Here is a 24,356-nt window from a genome sequence, read left to right as displayed (position 1 = left end):
TACCTGTAGGCGAGCACGAGTACAAGTGGCTGAAATGAGGGGCGTATGGAGAGCTGCTGGGCTGGCCCCTCACAGCAGGGTGAGAGGTATGGCAGTATTGGAGAACCTTGAAATGAAAGTTAGGGTGATCCAGGCATGTAGTCAGGATGTCGTTTTACTTTACAGTTTGACGTTTTGATGAACTATGCCCAGTCCACTGGCAAAAGACCCAGGAGGTGAGAGAAGACACCACGATTTGGAGACCTAGGCAGACCAGCTCGGCAGGTTGTTATCATGCGAGTGAAGTGACGTGACGAGACAAGTGAAGTGACCACCCTGCGTCTGGGTTATGCCAATTCCTGTAACACTTGGCCACGTGGATTGATTATTGCTCTAATGCTGGCTGAAAATCAGATTTGGGCACTCCATTAGGCAGATTGATGCTCAGCAACATTTAATAGCATTTGCAATAGCAATGCAATAGCAATTTATTCTGAATTCAGATGAAATGATCTGCACAAAATGATACTTTAATAAGCCATTAAAATCATTAGAGCAGTACAAAGAGTACAACGTGGAGCAAGAATAAGAGTGGTGAGTGAGCACAAGAGGCAGACGTCTCACGCTGACCTCCTTTTGCATCAAACTGAGAAGAAGCCTTCATGAAAAACATTGCTGTTGAAATGTGTGAGCGTCTATCGTCTGTGATAACAAAGTGTTCATGGCGCACCAGGGACTCGTGGGAATAACACGGCAGATGCGTACTGATTTAGGGTACGTTTTATTTTCCTTTTCATCCATCAGTCACTGACAATTTTTATTTTATAAACTTGATGAGTCCTCTTCATCCAGAGTGGCTATATATAGACACCACAAACATGGCAGATCTCAGAGACTGCTGAATACTCTACAGCTCCTCACTTTCAGTGGCCTGACTTTGCAATGAGTGCTGCAGATGAAAGTGCAAAACGGCAGCTTTGTATGAACCAATTTGTACAACTGTGGTTCTCTCATACAAATCCGTGTACATGAATCCTTTAGTTCTGACAGATATGTTGTCCACACTCCACCATGCTAACTGGCCAGCTTGTCGTTTAGGTAACAGCTGGTTTTGGGATCCTGGAGAAGAGCATTCGCCACACCAAACAGCTTGTGTTCGTAGGCCACTTTGTAGCGCATATAGACATCATCGCAGGACTTGAGTAGTCGTATGAGGTTCTGGCCAGTCGTTGACTCAGCCGGCTGCTTGAATCTGAAAGAGATAGAAGATGGGAATGCAGGAGTGAAATGACTGAGGTCACAAAATAATGGCAGCACAAATACATAAACTGTAAATCTGATGTTGTATGGTGGTGCAGGAAATGGCACCACTCCTTCAAGGGAACTAACCCCATACATGTGAATCTAATTGGGTTCTGGATGTTTATGTGAGATGGTGCCCCACCCAGGCTCCTGGGCCTCAACTAGATTAAACCAGTTTAGTAATGCTAAGAATTGTACCACTATTGTTAAAGTTTAGCCTTTTTTTTGATGCATCACATGTAAAACCAAATTACAGGACTTCATTAAATTAAGTGCTGCCACCAGCCTTGCTTTCTGTACAACTGCTGTCAAAATCAAAAAACAAAAAAACAGTTGGATGAAAATTGGCCCCAACTTTGGCAGAACTGAAGAACAATAATGGTTATAAAAAAAAGTATCAAAGAATCCAGGAAGAAAAGATAACTTTTAAAGTAGACAATCTTCTGACCAGTGCTAGTGTCACTCTTTAAAATGTGACCTCAGTAAGGGTCAATCTAAAGTGGACATGGCAGACCATCGCTGAACGGAGCCAAAGCTTCTCACTGCATGGAATGACTCCTGACACCTTCCCTGTCTGTAAACCTTTCTTTCTAAATGTCAGCTTTGATTTTAGAAGTTCTAACCTGAAGACAGAAACTAACAGTGACATCTCACATGCAAATGGCCAGTGTCACTGAGGAACTTAATGGGTTTGGCTCTTGTGTTTGTTATTTATTTATTTATAATTATGATCACTGAAGAATGACACCATTTTGGTGAGACCTTCATGGTTTTGTATGTCTTAGCTGACTAGTTGTTTACCCCAGGCAGATGCAGAGCTTTTAAAAGTGTTCAGATGTTGCCAACTACACAATCTCGGCCTCTACTGCAAACTCATAAGGCAACTATACTGTGTGTGTATGTGTGTGTGAGAGTGTGTATTATTTATTTATTTATTTTATATATATATATATATATATATATATATATATATATATATATATATATATATATATACATACATACACACACACACACACATACGTACACATACAGTGCATCCAGAAAGTATTCACAGCGCACATCACTTATTCCACATTTTGTTATGTTACAGCCTTATTCCAAAATGGATTAAATTCATTTTTTTTTCCATTTTTTGACTTGAAAAAAACAAAACTCCTTTCAGCCAGATCTAAAACTGTACAGTAATTGTGTAGAAAAGGCTGCAGGCCGCACTCTCATTGCTGTTAGTCTACTGAGGTCGTCGAGGCCTCTGGTGTAACCCGCTGAAGAAGGAGCAAATAAACGGCAGCACAGTGTTATGGGCACAGCGCGGCCCTTTCGCAACAGCCGTCTCATGCCCTGGCCGCTGAAGATCAACTTGTGATCTTGACGGTGGGACAGCAGTGCTTCTGCAAAGCAATCTGACCCCTAAAGCAAAAAAAAAAAAAAAGGTGAGGGCTACAAGAAGATCAGCAAAGCTTTACATATCAGTCAAAATACTGTAGCAAAAGTGATCCAAAAAGTTAAGAAAGATGGAAGTGCAACCATCTTACAGAGACGTCCAGGCCGTCCACGGAAGTTAACATTTCGACAGGAGCGTCTTGTTATGAGAAGGGTTGAAGAAAATCACCATGCAAGTTCACTGCAGTTAGCTAAAGCAGTAGAAAGCCAAACTGGAGTGACCGTTTCCCGTGACACCATACAGCACACACTGCCAATGGCATGCATGGGTATCGTCCACGAAGGAAGACTATACATATATACATAGGGCCAGAACATTGTTGAGTTCATGATACCATCAATGAAATGCAGCTCCCCAACACCAGCAGCACTCATGCAGCTCCACATAAGGACACTGCCACTACCATGTTTCACTGTAGGCACCATGCATTTTTCTTTGAAATCCTCACCTTTACGACGCCATACAGTTTTGAAATCATGAGTTCCAAAAACAGTGATCTTTGTCTCGTCCCTCCAGAGTGTAGAGTCCTAGTACTGTTCATCTTTTTCAGCATGGGCCCTAGCAAATTCTAGGCGTGCTTTTTTGTGCATGGGCTTTAGGAGAAGCCACACTACAAGATGCACACCAATCATCAGCACCAACAACAAAAATGCCAGACTGGAATTCATAAAGGAGTACAACAGTTAGCCAGAAAAGTTTTGTATGAGGTAAAAATGAATCTTTACAAGAGTAATAAAAAGGTACTGACTGCACACCACTTCATCTGTGAAGTATGGAGGAGGTACCATCAAGGCTTCGACATGCATGGCAGCATCCAAAAGTGACTCGCTGGTCTTTCTTTACTGATGATACAAATGATGATGGTGGCAGCAAGGTGAATTCTCAAGTGCACAAAAACATCTTGTCTCCCCAAGTCCGAATAAATGCCACCAAGCTCACAGCAAGACAATGTTCTGAAACATGCTGCTCACCTATCCAAGGGGTTCATCGGAAGGAAAAAGTAGAAAGTTGAAGACTGGACAGACCTGTCCCCTGAGTTAAACCTAATTGAGACTGCATTCCACTTATTAGAGGAGAAACTAAAACAGAAAATCCCCAAAACAAGCACACCAGTCAAAGTTATCAAGAGTCTGACCTTGCCGGTGGGTTGCAGACTTGGGGCAGTGGTTGCATGCAAGGGGTATGCAACAGTTGATCCAACTATAGCCTACGTAAGTTTCATTTGTCCAAGTACATTTACTCGGTTGGAATTGGGGGACTAAACACAACAAATATTCCTTTCCCCAATATTGTTTGTTATATGTAAAACATGGCAAACAGATACAAAAAACCAAATGAGAGTTACGAAAGGTGTTATAAGAATGACAGATAGGTGCAAAAGGTGCCAAATGACATAGATTTGGCAGGTGCTATATGGTAGACAGATGCAACGAATAACTGAGTGATAAGAGTTTAAAAAAATCTAAAGTTTGAGAGAAAGCACAAGAATGATCCAGCTATGTTCTAAAAAAAAGAACTTATGGTCTGATGAGTTCCATATTACGCTTTTTTAGCTAAAATGTAAAGATCTCAGTGCAGTGCATCTGTCCTGTGTGATCCCTGCCATGAGATGATGGTATGGCAGCCCCAGGGGGTAGTGATACTTCTCACAGGCATGGACTGAGCTCTGAAGAAAAAACAAACACAGCACAGTAGTGGAAAAACCTGCTTGGGTGAAAAACACATTTCAGGAGGAGGAAGAGGCCAAACAGCATTCAAAGTCATGATCTCAACACCATCGAGAATGTGCGGCAAACCTGAAAATATTAGTCCAGAGACTAGAAACATGAAAAAGCTGGAGCAAACCTGCCAAGAATCTTTGATAATGACTGGAGAAAGCTGGTAGACAATGAAATGCCATTGTGTGCCACCTAAGTACTTATGGAAACAGATGATTTTTATTTTAGACTATTCCAGAAGTCTGCTGACAAATCATTTTTTTCTTAGAGGTTTTGTACTGAGCAGGTGGGTTTATACCGCAAATGCAAACTAAATAATGATGAGCAAACATCATTTCTGCTCAGCAATATCTGTGAAGTTACACCCAAAAACTGTGGTAATGGTGGGCACCTCCCAAGTTAGAGGAGTCCTTTGTGTCTTTGGGAGGCAAATGTCAAAAAAAGCCAGCTCTGTGTGAGTACTAAAAGGCAGTTTGGGCCCTACTTACTTTTTTGAAATTTCCTCTAGCAGGCTAGCTTGTAGTGGTCTCTGTTGCTTGAATTCCTCCAGGTAAGAGAAGTCTCCTCTCACGACAACTTGCTGGAACACGATTTCTGCCCAGTCAGGGACAAAATCGTAAGCTTCAGCAACAACAAGTGCCTGTAACACAAATTAGAACAGAAAATGACCAATATTAGTAAGGCCTAAAGAAAATGTCCCGATTGACTGAGGATGGTGGGTGTGTTAGACAGACAGAGGTCAAAGTGGCCAAGCAGAGGCAGCCCATACTTTTCAACTGGAGCATTTCATGTGACTTGACAATGGATACCATGTCATTCATTCCAAAAGTGTTCATTCATTCATTCAGTTGTCACCAAGCCACCACTGCTCCGTGGGAGATTTTCAGGTTCTCCAGCACATTTTGGACATTGTCCTAGAGGGCTGTGCTAAATGTTACCACTCGTCTGGGGTTACAATAATAAATAGATGGAGAATTCTCTTTGAAAGTAACTGTTTCTCTCCAAGGTCCTGCCGTATTGCTGAGATCCACAGTCTTCTCCAAGTCTACATATAAAGTACATTAGAGAGGACCAAAAAACTACCATGGCCTATAGAAAATCCTCATCCCCCTTTGAAATAGTCACTGCTTTTGTTTTGTAGGCTGACAAATCCATCCATAGTTTTTTTAATCAGTTTTTAGCTAGACCACTCAAGGACATTCACCAGCCTATCATTAAGCCACTGAAGTGTTTTTGGTGTTGTGTTTAGGGTTGTTGTTTTAGGGGAAGGGTAGGGGATGGCCCTCTTCAGCTCCCTGACAAGAACCACAGCTTTTTCTCAAAAATTTGGGTGTAACTGCCAGTTTCTCATTTACTATCAATCCTGACCAATTTGGCCAGTCCCCACTGAACAGAAACATGTTGAACATAATAATATTGCCACCACCATGCTGCAAAGTAGGTATGGTGTGTTTTGGGTGTTGTGGTGTAGTATTTAGAGTTCAGTACAAAAGAGTTCAATCTTGGTCTTATTTGACCATAAAACCTTTTGCCACAAGGCATCAGATTCTTCTTAGTATTTTATGCAGGGTGTAAATGAGACACACCATGGGATTTTTTCAGAAAAGCGTCTTGTTTGCCAGACTGCCATTCAGGCCAGCTTTGTATTAATGTGATATTGTCACATGCACAGACCAACCAATTTCAGCCATGAACACTTGCAAGTACTTCAAAGTTGCCAATGGCCTCTTGGTAACTTCAATTGTTTAAAGCCATCATGGCTTGGTCATCTGGTTTGGAGGGCTGGCCTGATCTAGGCAAGGTGTTACCAGTAAACATACGCTTTCTACTTCTTAATAATGCTCTGAATGGTGCTCAGGGAGGTTGTTAAAGCCTTAGAAATCTTTTTGTATTCTTCTCCTAATATGTGCCTTACCATGGCTTTATCCTGGAGTGCTTTTGAAAACATTTTTCCCAACCACAAGGAAATCTTTGCATTGCCATGAACTACATGTGGTGAGATTACCAAAGAACAGCCAGATTTATTCTGACGTAATCTGAACACCACAACTGATATCAATTAGCCTGGTATCTGATCTGAAAGGTGATCGGTTGTAGCTAAGCAACTTGATAATAGTTACTTTGAGGGGCCGATCACTTATACAAAGCAGGTGTTTCACTAATTAAATTTGAGTAATTGTTCAGGATTTTTTTTAAATCTAATTTTGGGCTTGAAATAGTTATAATAAACTAATTTTCATTTCCAGGGTTTAATGTTACGGACAGTAATGATTTAGATTAGACAAAATAAAATGTATTAAGCTGAAGGGGAAATTTTGACAGGGTATAATGACTTTCTATAGACACTGTATATTAGCTTAGTGGGCAACATATGCACTGGCACCTCACAAATATAAATGAGGAATATGAATAAGTAACTTGTGTTTCAGCACAGTGGCACAGAGATGAGTACTGCTCAAGTAACTTTGTGTGGAGTTTTCACATTCACTCTTTGTCAGGTGGGTTATCTCATATTCTAGTTACCTTCCACGTACAAAAGGCACAACTGGTATAACTAACTGGCACCTCTATGCATATGTACTGAGACAGTGTGGTGGTATGCATGAAAGTGTGCAATGAAACTTTGTCATGTCATTGTTTTGTCATGCAGACAGTGAAGCTTTTTAAAATAATATAGATATGAATTTACCTGAAAATGCATTGCCCACATATGTCTTAACATCACCTTGTGTGTCCATTTTAGGCAGACCTCTAACCCAGTCCTAAAAAGTCACAGGCAGTAGCTCACTTATTAAAGTGGATTTCACTAAACATAAACAGCATGTGATTAAGTTGTAGGGTGGTAACCATAAATGTGCAATCCGCTCAGGCAAGTGTGTCCAGGGTCAGTTTACTGCACTCCTAATTCCTGTTCCCTGGCTCACTTTCACAATGGGCTGTGTGTGTGTCTGCTATTTAGAGGTTGTGAGGGTACAATCGCTCACTTACAATGAACACAAGCACGTTGTGGAGACACAGGTAGGGTTAAGTGTGACTTGTTATTGTAGTTAAGTGGCTTGTTTATAGTTAAATGGTAAATTGAACATTAATTTTGTGAAGAGCCTTATACTCGAGTTACACCAGTGCTTATGATGGTTTTTATGAATAAAGCCTATTTGTGCTCTGCAGTCATGTTGAACACACTCAAATTATCCCTTCTGTATTTTCACAAGGCTTGTACTGCAACGTGTAGCCAGACTATCAGCTTTCTGAAATGGTATTATGTCCATTCAGAGGGCAGCCAGCATAGGACACAAAATCAGTCATTTTAAGTCTGCTGTCTGTAACATTTAAAGTGCTCCACATCACAGAAAACAAACAGGCCCTGCCAACATGTTACTCACAGTAACTTGAAGCAAATGGTTTATTTATCGCCTATTGCTTTAACTCTTTGAGGGCTGAATATTTTTTCCAAAAAAACTCAGTGTTCTGAAAAGCACACATAGCACATACATCACACATACGTCAACATAAAACGTCTGTTGCTATGTGCTGTGGCTGCTGTTGGCATATGCCCGGCATGTCTGGCAGCAGTGGCTGCATGGGGGCACCTCGATGGTCATCAGGAATGCACGGTGGATCGGCTGCCTGGCTCTCATTGCACAGCAGGTGGGTGGTGGTGGGGGAGCAGTGTAATGTAATCTATCTTGACATCATAAGCGGTGGTCCTACCAGGCAAATGCTTCTGTAGCCGCATCAGCTACACAAAAGTGTTCACTTGCATCAAACTCGGAGTCTGACAAGTCAGGGTCCTATTCAACAAAATTATGTAAAAGGTCCATGGAGTATTTTGCTTTGCACATTCGCTGTGTTCTCTTGACAGATGTCAGTGTGATTTTAGAAGTTGTTTGCCCTTCGCTACTCATGCACACATAGGGAATTGAGGTCAAATTAACAAACCTATGTAACTTTCCTTCTAGCAAAGAGAGTCAGACTAAAACGTATGGGTGAGTTTTACAGCTGATTACCGTCCTCTACTCCTGAATTTTGACAAAAGTCAACATCAGCCCTGAAAGAGTTAATTTCACCTGGTAGAAATGTGGCAGGGAGATCATGGCATCCATAAGGTCCTGTCGAGCCAGGTTAATGAGACGTCTGTCCTGGTTAATGTTGAGAAAGTGGATCTGCAGGGTGACCAGTTTGGCCAGTTTTATGCACCTTAGAGCCTGGCGCACACAAGAGTCCTGCAGGGAAGACAAGTCAAAGGCTAGTTAGCTTACTAAGCACCTTATGCAGAGAGTAGCCAGCTCCTTACAGATGAGAATTTGCTCTCCTGTTCAGGCAGCAGGTTTAAGGAAGTCTGTTTTGAAACTGAGCCCAGTGTCATTCAAGTAAGTGCCCACCTGGGAGATTTGTTCTCATATTCTGTTAGTTATCAACAGAACCCTTTAAACAACTTCTGACCACAAAGCAGTTGTAATGAATCTTGATTGATTACCTTGGAATAACTCTCAGCTGCATCCTTTAAGAGAGTCAGGACTTTCATTAGTGACTTCTTCAGTTCTGGTGTAACTGCTGCAAAAACAGCATATGACGAGATGAATCAGCAGTGGACTCAACGGTCAGTCAGGTACAGAAAGATCAAATACTCCACACATCCCTTTGGTGTAGCAATGACTGCCTAACTCCTCCCATCACCCACCCTTTCTTTCTGTTCCCTCACCCAATCAGCCTCCCCTCTCACCCCAAGGCTGGGACTCAATCAGTTTCAGCTGGGTACGGGCAGCTCCTTCGTGGTTTTCCCCAATCTCACGGCACATGCTAAAGCAGAGGGCTACCATGTTGTGCTTCTCACTGTCACCTGGATGACAGCGTTTGATGTAATCAAGGAGAGCCGTCTTCAGAGTGGTATTCTAATAGATGACAGGATGGGTTAGTGACCACAGACAACATGTGGAACCTGCAAATCTTTATACTACGGTTTAGTTTTCTTACTGATGGCACTTTCTTCCTAAGCAAAATTTCAAAGCGATGGTTCTGGTACAAAAGGTCAAAAATGTAGGTCATGTCATTGTATCTCCCAATTCCAGTCAGCAGACGAACCTGGAGAGGAAAAAACAAAAATCAACCTCTCAGTAATCTTTTTTCATTATGCCTTATAATTGATTGTGGGTCCATTACTATACTTCTCACAATGGGGTATAAGCTCTCGCCTCACCTTTAGGACAACCTATTGGTTACTTGCCCCTTGTGAGATGTAAAATACACACTGACCACTATAAATGAAGAAAAGGAAGATTTAGATACCATGAGACTGTACTGCTCACTAGGTGCCAAGTGGTTGTGGCTGAGGTGACGTGCTGCCTGCAAGACACGGACGATTCCTTCCATGTTGCAGGTCATCGTGTAGCAGTCGTGTGCAAGGATGAGCAGCTCTACCGCTGGCAAAAAACAAAACAAGACAACATGAGTAATAAATTCATTAATGCTGTTCATGAGCAGGTCTGAACCTTTTTATATATATATAAAAAAAAAAAAAAAACTGCTTCTGCCTTGGTAAAAGGTGCCCCTCTGTCCTGCATTTTCTTTCCTTTGAAAGGTGCCTGACTTACACATACATACTCCAAACAAACATTGCAATTCTCTGAATTAGGGCTAGTGTTAAACAGAAAAATGTCTGATAATTAGAGATAATGGCATGGAGTGGACCTTCAGTAAAGACTCTCTTTACAGGGAAAACACGGAGACCTATGGATCATAGAAAAGTCTGTAAAGGCACATAAAATGGCAAAGCAACAGCTTAGTGGTGAAGGTGCTAATCTGGCACAAGTAAGGCAAGACACTTACTACTATGAAACTGGACAAGCAAAACAAGGATCATCCTGTTTATATGTTGTGTGCACAAATTGCAGTAAACATCAACAGGAGCAGCCTGGATACATGTATATGTATTTTACCTTCCTATAACAAGTACAGGGAACATAACAGAATGACTTTTTTTTCAGAATTCTGCTTACAAAGTGCAACCAATCATTTACTTTTGTCCAAAAAAGCACATAGGGAGTCTGCTACGATACTTTCCTTTTAATACTGCAGTCTGCGTTTAGCATATCTGTAGTTGATGCACCATAAAGTAGATATACACATGGCTGCATATGATCTCCACCCATTCTGAGTCGATGGTTAATTAGGCTTGACAGCATGACCTGCACTTTTGTATTTTGTGGATGTGATGAGCTTTCACTTGTTCCTTCTTATCTCATCTGCTAATGCTGGGTGTGTTCTTTAAGAGTATCTTACATTTCCAGAACACAAGCAGTTTACAGTTCGTCCAGCAGTATAGGTATTTTGATGATCTACAAAAACAACAGCACTTTTTGTTTTATGTGCAACTGGAAACTAGAAAATCATGTTCCTGATGCAATATAAGGGGTCCTCGGGCTACGACACAGTTCCGTTCCTATAATGGTGATGTAACTCGAATTTTGGTGTAAGTCGACACACACCCTAGCCTAAGTCACTTAACTATCCTAACACATTTGCAAAATCATAATCTAAAACATAAAAACACAACTAAGCCACAGAAAAAGGAAAAGGACATAAATATATTGTACTGTACACTGTACTGTAGTAACAGAAAAAATGAGTGTAAAAAAAACAAATCCTTACATTTATTTCTTCTCATGTCTCAATTTTTTTAAAGTTTTTATGGGAGTGAGCGTTGTAAACTTGAAATGTTGCATGTCAAGACATTGTAACCCAAGGATCCCCTTATATTGTTTTTTTTTAGGTCTCCTTTTTAGTATGTTGGCAAGATATGCTGGTTTGTTGCCATTGTGACAGTAGAAACCTAAGCAAATCAGTAAAAGCCAAGTAGTCAATCAGCACCATGGTCAAGGAAATATGTGTGTAAAATTAATACTTCATGTTAAAGCATATTCCTCTGTGTTCTCTGTCTTTATACTACATGTGTATAAAGAGAATGGACAAACAAATGGACAATGAGCGATGTGAAGCTTTCTGCACATCTCTGCTACACATGACGTGGTCCACCAGCAAATAACGAGCTTGAATACAGTGGTTCAATTTTAAAAACTTGTATGCACACTTGTCCAGCCAACATGATTCTCGGACCAAAAAAGACGTGAGACATATAGACCAACTTTAATTACAACACTGATGAAAATAAAGCCCAAAGCACACAGGAAAAAAACGCCACAGACCTGAAGAGAGGTCTAGAGGCGCACCATCCTAAGATTCATGCCAAGGTTATCTAGGTGGCGACTTTCCCAAAGCCAATAGTGTTTACCCTGCAAATACTAATCTGTCGAGTGCATCGGTTTATTTTGGGTCTGTTGCTAGTAAAAAGTCACATTGATAGTAAGGTCGGTACTGCACTCTTATGTGACCGCAAATACACGAATAACTTCAGATGTCACAATAATATGTGCGAAAAATGTGAGTAAAAACTACATGTGAAAAATACTGAATAGTGGTGATGATAAACGCACCGCATCAACCTTTTCAGATGTGCTCAGCCTCAGATGTGAGTTGCAACTGTTTAACGTGTAGTGTCACACATTTGTTATAGCAGATGAAATGACAAGGGGATTAATCACTTTTAATACAGTGTCCTACACAGTCCCGGAAAAGGAACGGAAGCTTCACATTCATTCCTTGATTATAATGAGCACATCTACACGTTTGTCTGCTCACCCATCCATTTTGTAACTGGTGGACACAGTTCAGAGTTGCAGGTGAAGCCACCTCACATGCCTCCACTTACACATACAGTTACAGTGGTGGTGATAACAAACAGGCATAGCAATTAAAAATCGAGGCAAGTTTCAAACTAAGTGGCTATTTGGATGTCACCATCATTGATGAAATGAGCTGCTCCATTTGTTAGTAATAACATAAAATGTATTTAGGATTTCAGTGCTTGAAGTACATCTCCCAATTAACACTGGAATCCCTGAAGCCTACAAAAAATCTCGGAATCCTGGCCCACCAAATCCCTTCGCACCTCTCCATCAGCGTCTTTTGTTTTGTAAATGTGTTGATCAGCACAAGCAGCCTTTAGCCAAATATCAAATAAACAAGTGTGCTTTTATTCAAGAATATAACCTAAGAAAAAAAAGCATTTGATTTACATGTTGCTGTCAATGAGTTAAAAACCCAAGCTCAAATGTCAATCAACAGGGAGTTATATATATATATATATATATATATATATATATATATATATATATATATATATATATATATATATATATATTCTTGAATGGTGCAGAGGTAAGAACTGCTGCCTTGTAGCCCAAAGATCCTGGGTACTCATGTTTTGAGTAGTGAGCTGCTATTATTATTATTATTATTATATAATAATAACATACATTTGATTTGAGGCTGTAATACCAGGTTTAAATTTTGGCTACTTATAAAAGTTAGCCCCTGTTTTTTTGTTATTCAGTTTTATTCTCTCAGTGATGTTCATGTGGTACACCAAACTTGCCTCTCCCTCTCAGTGTTGATGGCATTAATCTCCACACACATTCATACATGAAAACGTTACTATTTGAAAACACTATGCCATGGAGTACAGGCAAGATCAAAAAGAAAAAATGTGAGTGTACAAGAGAGACAGATACATATTACATCTCATTCAAGTGGTTACTGGAATATAAAATAAACACTTTCGCAAAGGTAAAACAAAACAAGTGTGCTTTTATTCAAGAATAAAACTGAATAACAAGAAATTGAAGTGACAACAAGATACCACAAAGACATGATTCCTCAGCATTTGTCTGTCTGCTTATACCCCTTCAACAATGTCTTTTATAGTTATCAAAACTTTACCCCGGTTGTTACAGAATGAAATCAAAGGCGGCTTCTTTTTGGATGCATGCACCATCAGCATGGCACTGTCAGATCTAAACACTAGCGTGGTGAATTGCTTGCATACTAAAGTGACTATAGTTGCAGGTGGAAGTTCCATTTTACTTCTGGTACCTAGCAGAGTTGCGTTTCAGCAGTCTATTAGCCAGCGAAAGCATTGTAAAGAAGCTGTCTGTTGTTACGGTCCTGCCTTTGTCCAGTCTGATAGCGGTCACAGAACATTGTACCTTTGATTGATGGTACAACAAATAGTTCTGAGCAGGTATCAGCCACAGCACCCATTGTGGTTAATGCTGCTCTTGTGAAAAGAATGGAGATAAATTCCATCAACTCAGAGAGGCAGGGGCAAGTTTGTTGTTCCACGTGAACGTCACTGAGAGAATAAAATTGAATAAAAAAAAAAACTGGTGCTAACTTTTACAAGCAGCCAAAATTTACACCAGGTCTTACAGATTCAAATCAAATGTATGTTTTTATTATATAATTATAATAGGGCGGCACGGTGGCAGCGCTGCTGCCTTGCAGTTAGGAGACCCGGGTTCACTTCCTGGGTCCTCCCTGTGTGGAGTTTGCATGTTCTCCCCGTGTCCTGTGGTGGGTTGGCGCCCCGTCCGGGATTAGTTCCTGCCTTGCGCCCTGTGTTGACTGGGATTGGCTCCAGCAGACCCCCTGTGTTCGGATTCAACAGGGTTGAAAAATGGATGGATGGATAATTATAATAGTGGCTCACTACTCAAAACGCAGAGCGCCCAGTCTGAAACCCGGGTCCTTAGGGCTATAAAGGCAGTGGTTCTTCTCTCTGCACCATTCAAGAATAGATATAAACTCCTCCTGGTCGATTGACATTTGAGCTTGGGTTTTTAACTCATTGACAGCAACATGTAAATCAAATACTTTTTTTTTTGGTTATATTCTTGAATAAAAGTGCACATGTTTATTTGGTATTTGGAGAAGAGTCTTCACACACTATACTAGTGCTGGGAGGTATACCGGTTCATACCGAAAACCATTTTTGTTATGATATGGATTTTTCTTATACCGCAACACTGGTTTAAATAGCCTAACAATATTGGGAATGTGGCACAGCAGGAAACTGTTTAGGGGGGGGACCTTTCTCACTGCTACACCACTAAACACATATGCAACGGAGTACATGCGTTAGTGGAGTTATTGAGTGGTGAAAATGGACAGAGAACATTCCAAAACTGAAGCTGTAGCAGACGATAAAATTGAACATGATGACACAGAAGGACTTTTGCCGAAAAAAGGAGCCATGTCTGTTGTCTGGTTTTAAAAGGTTGGATGTGGATCAAACAACTATTTAATGCAAATGCTGTCGAGCTAAAGTTGTCACCGGAGGCAGCAACATGAGCAATTTGCTGCACCATCTTAGCCACAAACATGCTTTGGAGTACCATGACTGTATGGAACTAAGATTGGCACCCTCCGCGTCCTCAGGTAAAACCGAAAAAGCTAGAGGACACTCGAGTCAGATGTCACTTGTAGATGCGTTTGCTGGAGATACTGCCTACGACTTTAAAAGTAAGCAGTGGATCGAGATAACCAATGCCATTACAATCCATATAGCTAATGCGTCAGTGGACAGATACTGTTAACATTAACAGAAAGTGTAGTTGATTTACAAAAAATATTTACTATTTATTCCCCTTCTAAGACATGTTCAGTGCAATACAACTTTTGACAAGCACCTCTGGATATTTTACTAAGTCTAAATGCTTCTTTGGATGGTTGAAAATACGTTGAAAATACGTTATCAAAATTATAGTTTAAGTTGTTTGCAAAATTTGTTCAACAAAAAGGCTTTTTATTTGACTGTAACCGTCATGCAATACAATTCCTTCTCTTCATTAGTGCCACCCCCTTGAAAACTATCACTTTATGGGACCATGCAAACATGTATTAATACTTGTCTGAACATTAAAATGTTTTTTTGTACAATGCTCATGACAGTGGAATAGGTTATAATTAGCCAGTCTACTGTAGTAATTTCAGTTGAAAATGTTGTTAACATTATAATCATTATAAACAGTATAATCTTGAAAAATACTGTGATATAGAATTTTGGTCATACCGCCCAGCACTACATTATACTCTTCACGTCAATATTAGTATAACATGGAAAATGTTTCTGCTTTAGGTATGTGTTCAGCATTTCTTGCCTTGCATTTCCTTTCATCCTACACTTACCAAGATCTTTGTAGGCACGGCACATGCATGAAACGCATACATTTCAAATAATGATATACTGTATTGTTTACCCTAAACAACTCCAGGAACCTCACGCACAGATAAGGAGCCTTGGCTTGAGCTGGGAAAACTTTTTGCCCAAGTTGAGCTCCGTCAAGGTGGGAGATGGGACAGCAGGCTGCTTGCAACTTGTGCTGATCAACACATTTACAAAACAAAAGACGCTGATGGAGAGGTGCAAAGGGATTTAAAGTGGGCCGGGATTACGAGTTTTTTTGTAGGCTTCAGGGATTCTAGTGTTAATACGATGTGTACAAGTATTGTAGGGTAAAACAGCAGTGCTTCACTGAGGAACAGGAATATGCCAACACTAAATTTGTGTTAATCGTTTGGTTTTTGAGGGCAAGCTAATGTTTATGAGCTTAACCTCTAAAATGTAGTAAAAGCACTTAATGTCACATACATTTTTTTTTTGTAAAATCTAATAGCAGCATAACTAAGGCATTTTGAGAGCCAGAAAACTGTGAGGACAGACCAGAGCTGCCTTTATCTGACCAAGACCTTTTGAAGTAAATCCTTTCTACACCTACTCTTCATTTTATGTTCAGTAATCACTACATGTGGTTTGGCTCATTAGTATGCATGTTAGTACAGTGTATAATAGTTTAAGAGGTACAGTATATTCTGTGCATATTTATATGTGAATTAATATATCCATTTGATTTTGACTGACTAATTTACTTTTACTTTTAGTCGACTAAAACAGATTACTTTTTCTCAACTAAATTTACTTTTTCTCAACTAAAATTAGACTAACAAATTGTCAAAATTAACAGTGACTCATACTTATTTTAATGGTTGGGACACATCTAATGTGCCTCTTAAAAAAGCAAATTACGAAATCAATAAAATAATTTGATAAGTGTTTGGTAAAGCAAAGATAATGGGATGAAAAATAGGATTATTTCTTTAATTAACAAATTGCTTCTAGTTTCTTTTCTCACTGTCCTTCTCTCTATCCAGACACCCCCCCATCCACAACTACATACTGCAGGCCAGCTCTCCATGAGGCACACAGGAGATTTTATCCAGCAGCATAGAGCCCACGATGTTTGGATCCTGGCTGAGTCTGGCCAGCTGCAGGAAGGCTTCCCTTCCGTCCTCTGGGTTGTATATGGGCTTGTGACTGGCGGCTGTGAACAGAAAGTTGAAGAAAAATCTCAGTCTAGTGGTGGTGCATGAAACTCTCAGCCTGAACGGCAGTGCCGTACTATGAGGTACATCCAGAAAAATGTGTTCTATAAGAATAAATTGTAACTGGTGAATTAGCAGTGCTTTTTCTCAAAATCCAAAGACTGTCACTTCACACTCTGCAGACCTTTCGCATTCAAACAGCTGTGATAAAAACAGGCCATATAGTTCAGCTAGTGTTTCAATCCTATTCTCCTAGATTGTCTAAAATAACATCAAGTGGAGATCTGAAGGTCTCTGAGGTTCTACTGTCCATCTCATTCCTTGGTAATGTATTCCATGTCTCTATGGTTTGTTTTATTAAGAAAAACGTTATAACATTTGGGCAAAATCTGCCCTTAACAAGTTTCCAATCATGTTTCCATGTTCTTGTAGAAGAATTTGTTTCATAGTAACAGTTGGGACACACTGTACTAATTCCCTGCATAACCGTATTCACCTCTTAACATTTGTTCACTTAAATTGAAAAAGCTCAACTCTTTCAACAGCTCATTATCTCTTAATTGCACTCCACTGGACTTTCTCCAGTGCCCCTAGAACTGCTTTGTAATATGGAGAAACTGTAACCAGTGCTCCCCAATAAGCCTCACTAATGTGTTATATAGATTTAAACATAACCTCCCTTGACTTAAGCTCTACACATCTGTACTCTATATAAAACTTAATATCCTGTTAATCTTCTTGATCACTTCTGTACAATGTCTTGATATAGACAGTAATTAGTCCACTATGCCTCCTAGGTGCTTTCCAAAAGGTGTACCTTCAAGTGAAAAATCTTTCATTGTGTCTTCAAACCCATCATTTTTTTACTTTCTATGTGTAATACTTCAGATTTACTTAAATAAAATGTCATCTGTCAAAAATCTTCTCAGGGTTATATGCTCTCCAAGTCCTTCTGTAACAATTTACCTGATTCTGCCGAATCTGCCCTTCCACCTAGTTTGGTATCATCTGCAAACTTAACCAACTTGTTGCTTATATGCTTATTCAAACTGTTTATGTATATTGAAAAGAGCAGTGGCCCCAGAACTGACTCCTGAGGGACACCACCACTGTTAACATCATCCAATTCTAAAATAGGCCCATTATATAAAAAAAAAAAGAATATCTAAGGCTGCAGGATTCCAAAAACATCTTGCAAAGCAACAGCTCACCCGAGTCCAGATCCTGATTTGAAGCAAGTAATGCCTGCAAGACGTCACAGGCCACAAGCTCGGCTACACTCTGCACTCCCATGCCCTGGATGGTGATAAAAGCCTGTGCTTTCTTAAAACGGTCAGGCTGTGCAGATGACAGAACTTTGCGTAGAACCGTCTTAGGCTCCTGTGCAGAGATCTCACTGTATGAGCAGTTCAATTCCTAAACATGAACACAGAAAGGGACTATGAGGTGTGGCACTGTTGATAACCAATAGTAAGGAGGTAAAATTAACAGAAAGCCTGATATGACGACCTCCCAGTGGCAGCAGTTCCCACAATTTTATTAAAGTAAGATAAAAAGATATCAGCACTCCCAAACAGCACCTATGACCTCACATCAGAAAACTGCAGACTCACCTTCGACAGCTCATACAGGCTAAGCACCTGTCTGCAGTAGTTGTTTCCATGGTGACACTCATCAGTTAGAATCTGCAAGTCACTTATAACCTGATCCTCTGGCTGTGACACAACCACAAATGAGGAGCTGCTTGTGAGGCTTGTGGCTAAGAAGAGATAAGAGGAAACAAAATTACCCGTTGCTTCAAACTAGTACTGGCAACAGAGGTAAACATCAAGGATGCATTAAAAGAAGCCACTCTGGCTTAAGGAGTAATATACTTGAGATTCACTTTAGATTATGGAAACCATAAATCCAACCAAACATGACACTGTCTCCGAAATGCCATGGAAGACTGAGATTTATTAATGCATAATCCTCTCCTGTCAGGTTTACAACAAAGTAAGCCCTGGCAGAGTAGACACGGTCAAAATAAAACAGCACAATGGAAGTGGATTTGGGTTGTTTTTTTTTTAAACACATTAAGGATAAATAAGATTATACTTTAAATGTTTCACTCAGGATCTTAATTTTGCCAATAGATTTCTACTGGTATACTTAAAAGGTACATTTGATTTCTAGGGGGGATACACACCAATTGGTATTACTGAAAACAAACCTTCCACACATGCATACTCACTGCTTGACATTCGTGACCTTCTGGTTCCTTTTTCCAAACCTGCTGTACACCCAGCAGTGAGGATGATCTGCACCCCTGGGTGCATGGCTGTGGTATCCACTTCCCCCGATGCTAAAGCCCTGCAGTACAATACTAGTATCACATCCTGGTTGTAAAAGTCAAAGTATCTGCAGATGCGACTGGCTTCATGGATGGAACCTTCATCAAGTAATTGTCCAATAAGGTGGGCTAGTGCTTGTTTCTCTGTGGTATCCAGCTTAATTTCAGAACTATCCATGACTGGGAGACCCTCCACATGGAGATATTTTGGGCAGTTTAACACTGTTAGCTTTGAAAAAGAGTATTCCTTGATTAAAGTGTCATAAGAGGAGTCACCAGCCACCGCAACATGGTGGAAAAATATATTCGCTGGTTCAAATTTGTTTAGTAAGGTTTGCTGGTAAATACAACACTCCCATATCTTCTTCTCAATAGCTTCAAGCTGTCCAATAGGAGTAGGGTCCTGCTGGGATAGCCAGTGTCCTGCTAACGTCAGGAGAAGCCGCTTCTCCTGAATGTTGGTTAGCTGCACCTCAGATACTGAACCCTTGACTTGTGGTATGGCTTCTGCCTGAGCCATGAAAAACTCTGTCACACTGACGATCCGCACACTATCACTTTGAAATTGACTATTGCACTTCTTCCAGAAGCTAATTCGAGTTTCTCTTCTCTCCCACTGCTTGCGTTCCTTCAAAGTTTGCAGTTCTTGTAAGAGCTAAAAGTACAATAAATTATAAGTTTTTAGTAATAAATGCATAAAGGAATGACTATACAAACCAAGCCCCACTTTTCTGACCACTTAAATCACTGTGTAAAATTTACTTATCTATACTAATAAAAGGCAAAGCCCTCACTGACTCACTCACTAATTCTATAACTTCCCGTGTGGGTGGAAGGCTGAAATTTGGCAGGCTCATTCCTTACACACACACACACACACACACATACATATTATATATATATATATATATATATATATATATATATATATATATATATATATATATATATATATATATATATATATATATATATATATACTGCTCAAAAGAATTAAAGGAACACTTTTTAATCAGAGTATAGCATAAAGTCAATGAAACTTATAGGATATTAATCTGGTCAGTTAAGTAGCAGAGGGGGGTGTTAATCAGTTTCAGCTGCTGTGGTGTTAATGAAATTAACAACAGATGCACTAGATGGGCAACAATGAGATGACCCCCAAAACAGGAATGGTTAAACAGGTGGAGGCCACTGACATTTTTCCCTCCTCATCTTTTCTGACTGTTTCTTCACTAGTTTTGCATTTGGCTACAGTCATTGTCACTACTGGTAGCATGAAGCGATACCTGGACCCTACAGAGGTTGCACAGGTAGTCCAACTTCTCCAAGACGGCACATCAATACGTGTCATTGCCAGAAGGTTTGCTGTGTCTCCCTGCACAGTCTCAAGGGCATGGAGGAGATTCTAGGAGACAAGCAGTTACTCTAGGAGAGCTAGAGAGGGCCATAGAAGGTCCATATCCCATCAGCAGGACCAGTATCTGCTCCTTTGGGCAAGGAGGAACAGGATGAGCACTGCCAGAGCCCTACAAAATGACCTCCAGCAGGCCACTGGTGTGAATGTCTCTGACCAAACAACCAGAAAGACTTCATGAGGGTGACCCAAGGGCCCCATGTCCTCTAATGGGCCCTGAGCTCACTGGCCAGCAGCATGCAGCTCGATTGGCATTCGCCATAGAATACCAGAATTGGCAGATGCACCACTGGTGCCCTGTGCTTTTTACAGATGAGAGCAGGTTCACCCTGAGCACGTGACAGAAGTGAAAGGGTCTGGAGAAGCCATGAAGAACATTATGCTGCCTGTAACATCATTCAGCATGAACAGCTTGGTGGTGGGTTAATGATTGTCTGGGGAGGCATATCCATGGAGGGTCACACAGACCGCTACAGGTTTGACAAAGGCACCTTGGCTGCCATTAGGTATCAGGATGAAATCCTTGGACCCATTGTCAGACCCTATGCTGGTACAGTGGCTCCTGGTGCACAACAATTCCTGGCCTCATGTGGTGAGAGTATGCAGGCAGTTCCTGGAGGATGAAGGAATTGATACCATTGACTGGCCACAACACTTTCCTGACCTAAATCCAATAGAACACCTCTGGGACATTATGTTTTGGTCCATCCAATGCCACCAGGTTGCACCTCAGACTGTCCAGGAGCTCAGTGATGCCCTGGTCCAGATCTGGGTGGAGATCCCCCACAACACCATCTGTCATCTCATTAGAAGCATGCACCGATGTTGTCAGGCATGTATACAAGAACACAGGGCCATACAAAGTGCTGCATAATTTTGAGTTGCTGCAATTAAATTTTGGCAAAATGGACTAGCCTGCCACATAATTTTTTCACTCTGATTTTTGGGGCGTCTTTGAATTCAGGGCTCTGTAGGTTGATCATTTTCATTTCCATCAAACGATGTGGCATCCTTTCGTTCCTAACACATTACCCAGTCTATATCAGTATAGATATCCAGGAGGATTTCTTTTTCCCATTGAGATCTGATGTGTTTACAAAGTGTTCCTTTAATTTTTTTGAGCAGCATATATGTATGTACATGTATATATTACGGGTGGGACTCGATTAAAAAAAATAACCCAATTAATTAGAGGCTGTGTAATAATTAATCTTGATTAATCGTATGTAATCACACATGAAAATAGACATGGATATGAATATTGTAAACTCAAGCTCTTTTAATTTCTGAAAAAAAAATCCTTTTAAACTGGATTTGAATTCAAAACAGAAACAAAAATATCATCCCTGGTTAAAATTGGGCAGACTTAAAAATAAAGTGGTAGTTTAAGTACTTTAAGTACATTTTCAGAATGGTGTTGTCTTTAAATAATAATAACCAAAATTTCAACACAAAGTGCAGTTTTTCTTCTTAAAAAAATAAGTCAGAAACATAAAAGGTAATTTGACCAACTTAATCTTTAAACTCTGAGTAACCTTAGCCAAAATTATTTTGTACATTAGGCTAAAACAGTGTGATCATTGAACATTTTGTAATTAGATGTAATTAGAATTACTAACGGTCACGGAAGTCCAATGATCCCCAGTAAGAGCCACAAAGTCCGCTTTCTGTAATGCATCTAATTTTGCTTGCTTTTCAGTGTGCACAAAACCATGCTTTTATCAAGGCTTCGGTCGGGTAGTCTTTTGAAATGAAATTTTCCTCCGATCAGTCGTAGGAACGCGCTTTATTCCGACTATAACATTTTTGTAGCTGTGATGTGTGCATCAGTGTAATCGATGTACCAGGAAATCATGCATTGACAAAAGTTCCCCTTTGCTTGGAATTGAAAGTGTGATTAAATACGTTATTTTGTTTTAACGCGTTATGGAGTACATGCATTGAAGCTTCTCAGCTGTGCTTGTGCTAAGAAAAGGAAACATTTTAAAAATAACGTAACATGATTCTGCGTTAACCGCATATTTTTCATACTTCCCAAACCAAGGAGATGCGAGGGTAAAATGAATCGGGAAGCACGGGTACATACTCAGTGCATCCTCTCTCCGGAATCGAACCTCAGATGTCGGCGCTTAGAGGCTAAGCTCTACAATTAGCATGGCGGTGGCTTGTCTATTTGAGAGTATGTAGATCGATATATATATATATATATATATATATATATATATATATATATATATATATATATATATATATATATATATATTTTCGCAGAGGAGAAGTAGTGTGTTAAAGAAGCTATGAAAAAGAAAAGGGTACATTTTAAAAATAACGTAACATGATTGTCAATATACAGTAATTGTTTTGTGAGTGTTATTGAGTGTTGCTGTCTTCAAGGATTTGATTATCATTATTTCTTTCAATCAGGGTCATATTTGTACGATGTGTTGTGTTCAAGTTACATTCCGTGTTTGTCAATCGTTGTAAAGATAAGAGGTTTCATTCATCGATTCGTTTCTTACTGCATCTGCATCAATAAACAGCTCGTCTTCCTCTTTATCTGAGATGTGACACACTGCATGCACGGGTTTTTTTTTTTACACTGTCTTCCTTTAGCGAGACATTGACTTTTTCCACCGTGTGCTTTGTTTCCGCAGTAGCTGCACTTATGAATATGCTTGTATGTATTACACGCTTCATATTTTTTTGCTGCCTTCTCAATTGTGTAATTTGGTTTTTGTTCAGCACTGTTTGGAACTGTTGCGTTTTGTCTATGCACTGCGTCAGTTCACGTGAGCCGCTTGGTGTTCATGCATCGAAGGTTCCCAGCTGTGCTGGTGCCATCTCGTAATGTCCACGGCTGTATGTAATGTTAGCTAAGACCCGGCACTTAAAAGTTTCTCTCGCAGTTTCGCTGAGTTTGTGCCAAACACCACCCTGACCATCTCATCTTTCTCTGCATAAGCACAGTCCTTCACCCGTTAATATTTAGCGGCAGTGTTTCTATTGGATTGCCGCTGACGGACGGCCTTATATGGGCAGGCACTAAATTACAAACGCCAGCAGCAACCTGTCTATGAACTTAATTTAAACTTTAGGTTTACACCGTGCTTTGTTTCCGAAGTAGCAGCACTCATGAATATGGTTGTATATGTCAGTCGCTCGCTTCTTATTGTTTCACTGCCTTCGCATGGTCAATGACAGTGAGAATTAACAAATGATACCATCTGAATGAAAGAAAAAAAAAATCAAAACTGCTCAGTCATTAAACCGTAATCTTCTGATGACATTGTGAATCTGTCAATGGGCAGTTCAGGTAGATCTGATACTTGACAAACTAAAACAAAACCTGGCCTCCAGCAGCTGTTCCAGACCAAAGGAAAGAGCAGTTGTGTCAAAAGAGTTAAACTAATAAACATAATGGCTGGGAGTTCACCCTTGAGTACACCTTGTAATGCATAAGCTGCCTGAAAATGAACACATAAGGGATAAATACGCGTGCAAATGCTTTTCAGAAATAGCTCCATGGATTTAAGGTGCTTTAACGCAGTAGAGCCAATCATGGTGTCCACATGGAAAAACAGCAATCATTACTGGAGAATTAACTGAAGCAAGATAGCAGTAGAGTGTTGTACCGTGTTAGCCATAGATTGATACAGGAGAGTAGTGAATGACACCTTTTATTGGCTAACTAAAAAGATTACAAATGCAAGCTTTCGAGGCAGCTAAGGCCTCTTCATCAGGCAAGGTTTTGTAATCTATTTAGTTAGCTAATAAAAGGTGTCATTTCAGCCTACTTTCTCCTGAAGCAAGATAATCTTTTCAAACATTAGTACTGCCCAGTGTAAAAATTAAGATGCACACTACAGTTATGGTAATTATAGCTAATAAAAA

General features: G+C 40.1%; 1 protein-coding gene across 2 annotated transcripts in view; it reads right to left on the bottom strand.

Annotated features, from left to right (window-relative positions):
• Positions 1-416: 416 nt before the first annotated feature.
• Positions 417-24,356, bottom strand: part of spg11 (SPG11 vesicle trafficking associated, spatacsin) — a 92,996-nt gene continuing 69,056 nt past the window's right edge. For both annotated transcript variants that reach the window (XM_039773241.1, XM_039773242.1), the window contains exons 30-40: positions 18,953-19,706; positions 18,333-18,478; positions 17,931-18,135; positions 16,575-16,718; positions 9,730-9,863; positions 9,418-9,525; positions 9,167-9,335; positions 8,921-8,997; positions 8,511-8,666; positions 4,932-5,083; positions 417-1,231 (exon numbers count right to left, since the gene is read on the bottom strand). In XM_039773241.1, the coding sequence (XP_039629175.1) occupies positions 1,054-1,231; positions 4,932-5,083; positions 8,511-8,666; positions 8,921-8,997; positions 9,167-9,335; positions 9,418-9,525; positions 9,730-9,863; positions 16,575-16,718; positions 17,931-18,135; positions 18,333-18,478; positions 18,953-19,706 (2,223 nt within the window). In that variant the 3' untranslated portion in view covers positions 417-1,053. The remainder of the gene's footprint in view (positions 1,232-4,931; positions 5,084-8,510; positions 8,667-8,920; positions 8,998-9,166; positions 9,336-9,417; positions 9,526-9,729; positions 9,864-16,574; positions 16,719-17,930; positions 18,136-18,332; positions 18,479-18,952; positions 19,707-24,356) is intronic.

This window comes from Polypterus senegalus, chromosome 12 (assembly GCF_016835505.1).
Source record: "Polypterus senegalus isolate Bchr_013 chromosome 12, ASM1683550v1, whole genome shotgun sequence".
Taxonomy (NCBI): domain Eukaryota; kingdom Metazoa; phylum Chordata; class Cladistia; order Polypteriformes; family Polypteridae; genus Polypterus; species Polypterus senegalus.
Note: the sequence above shows the minus strand (reverse complement) of the source record. Positions and strands in the feature narration are given on the sequence as shown.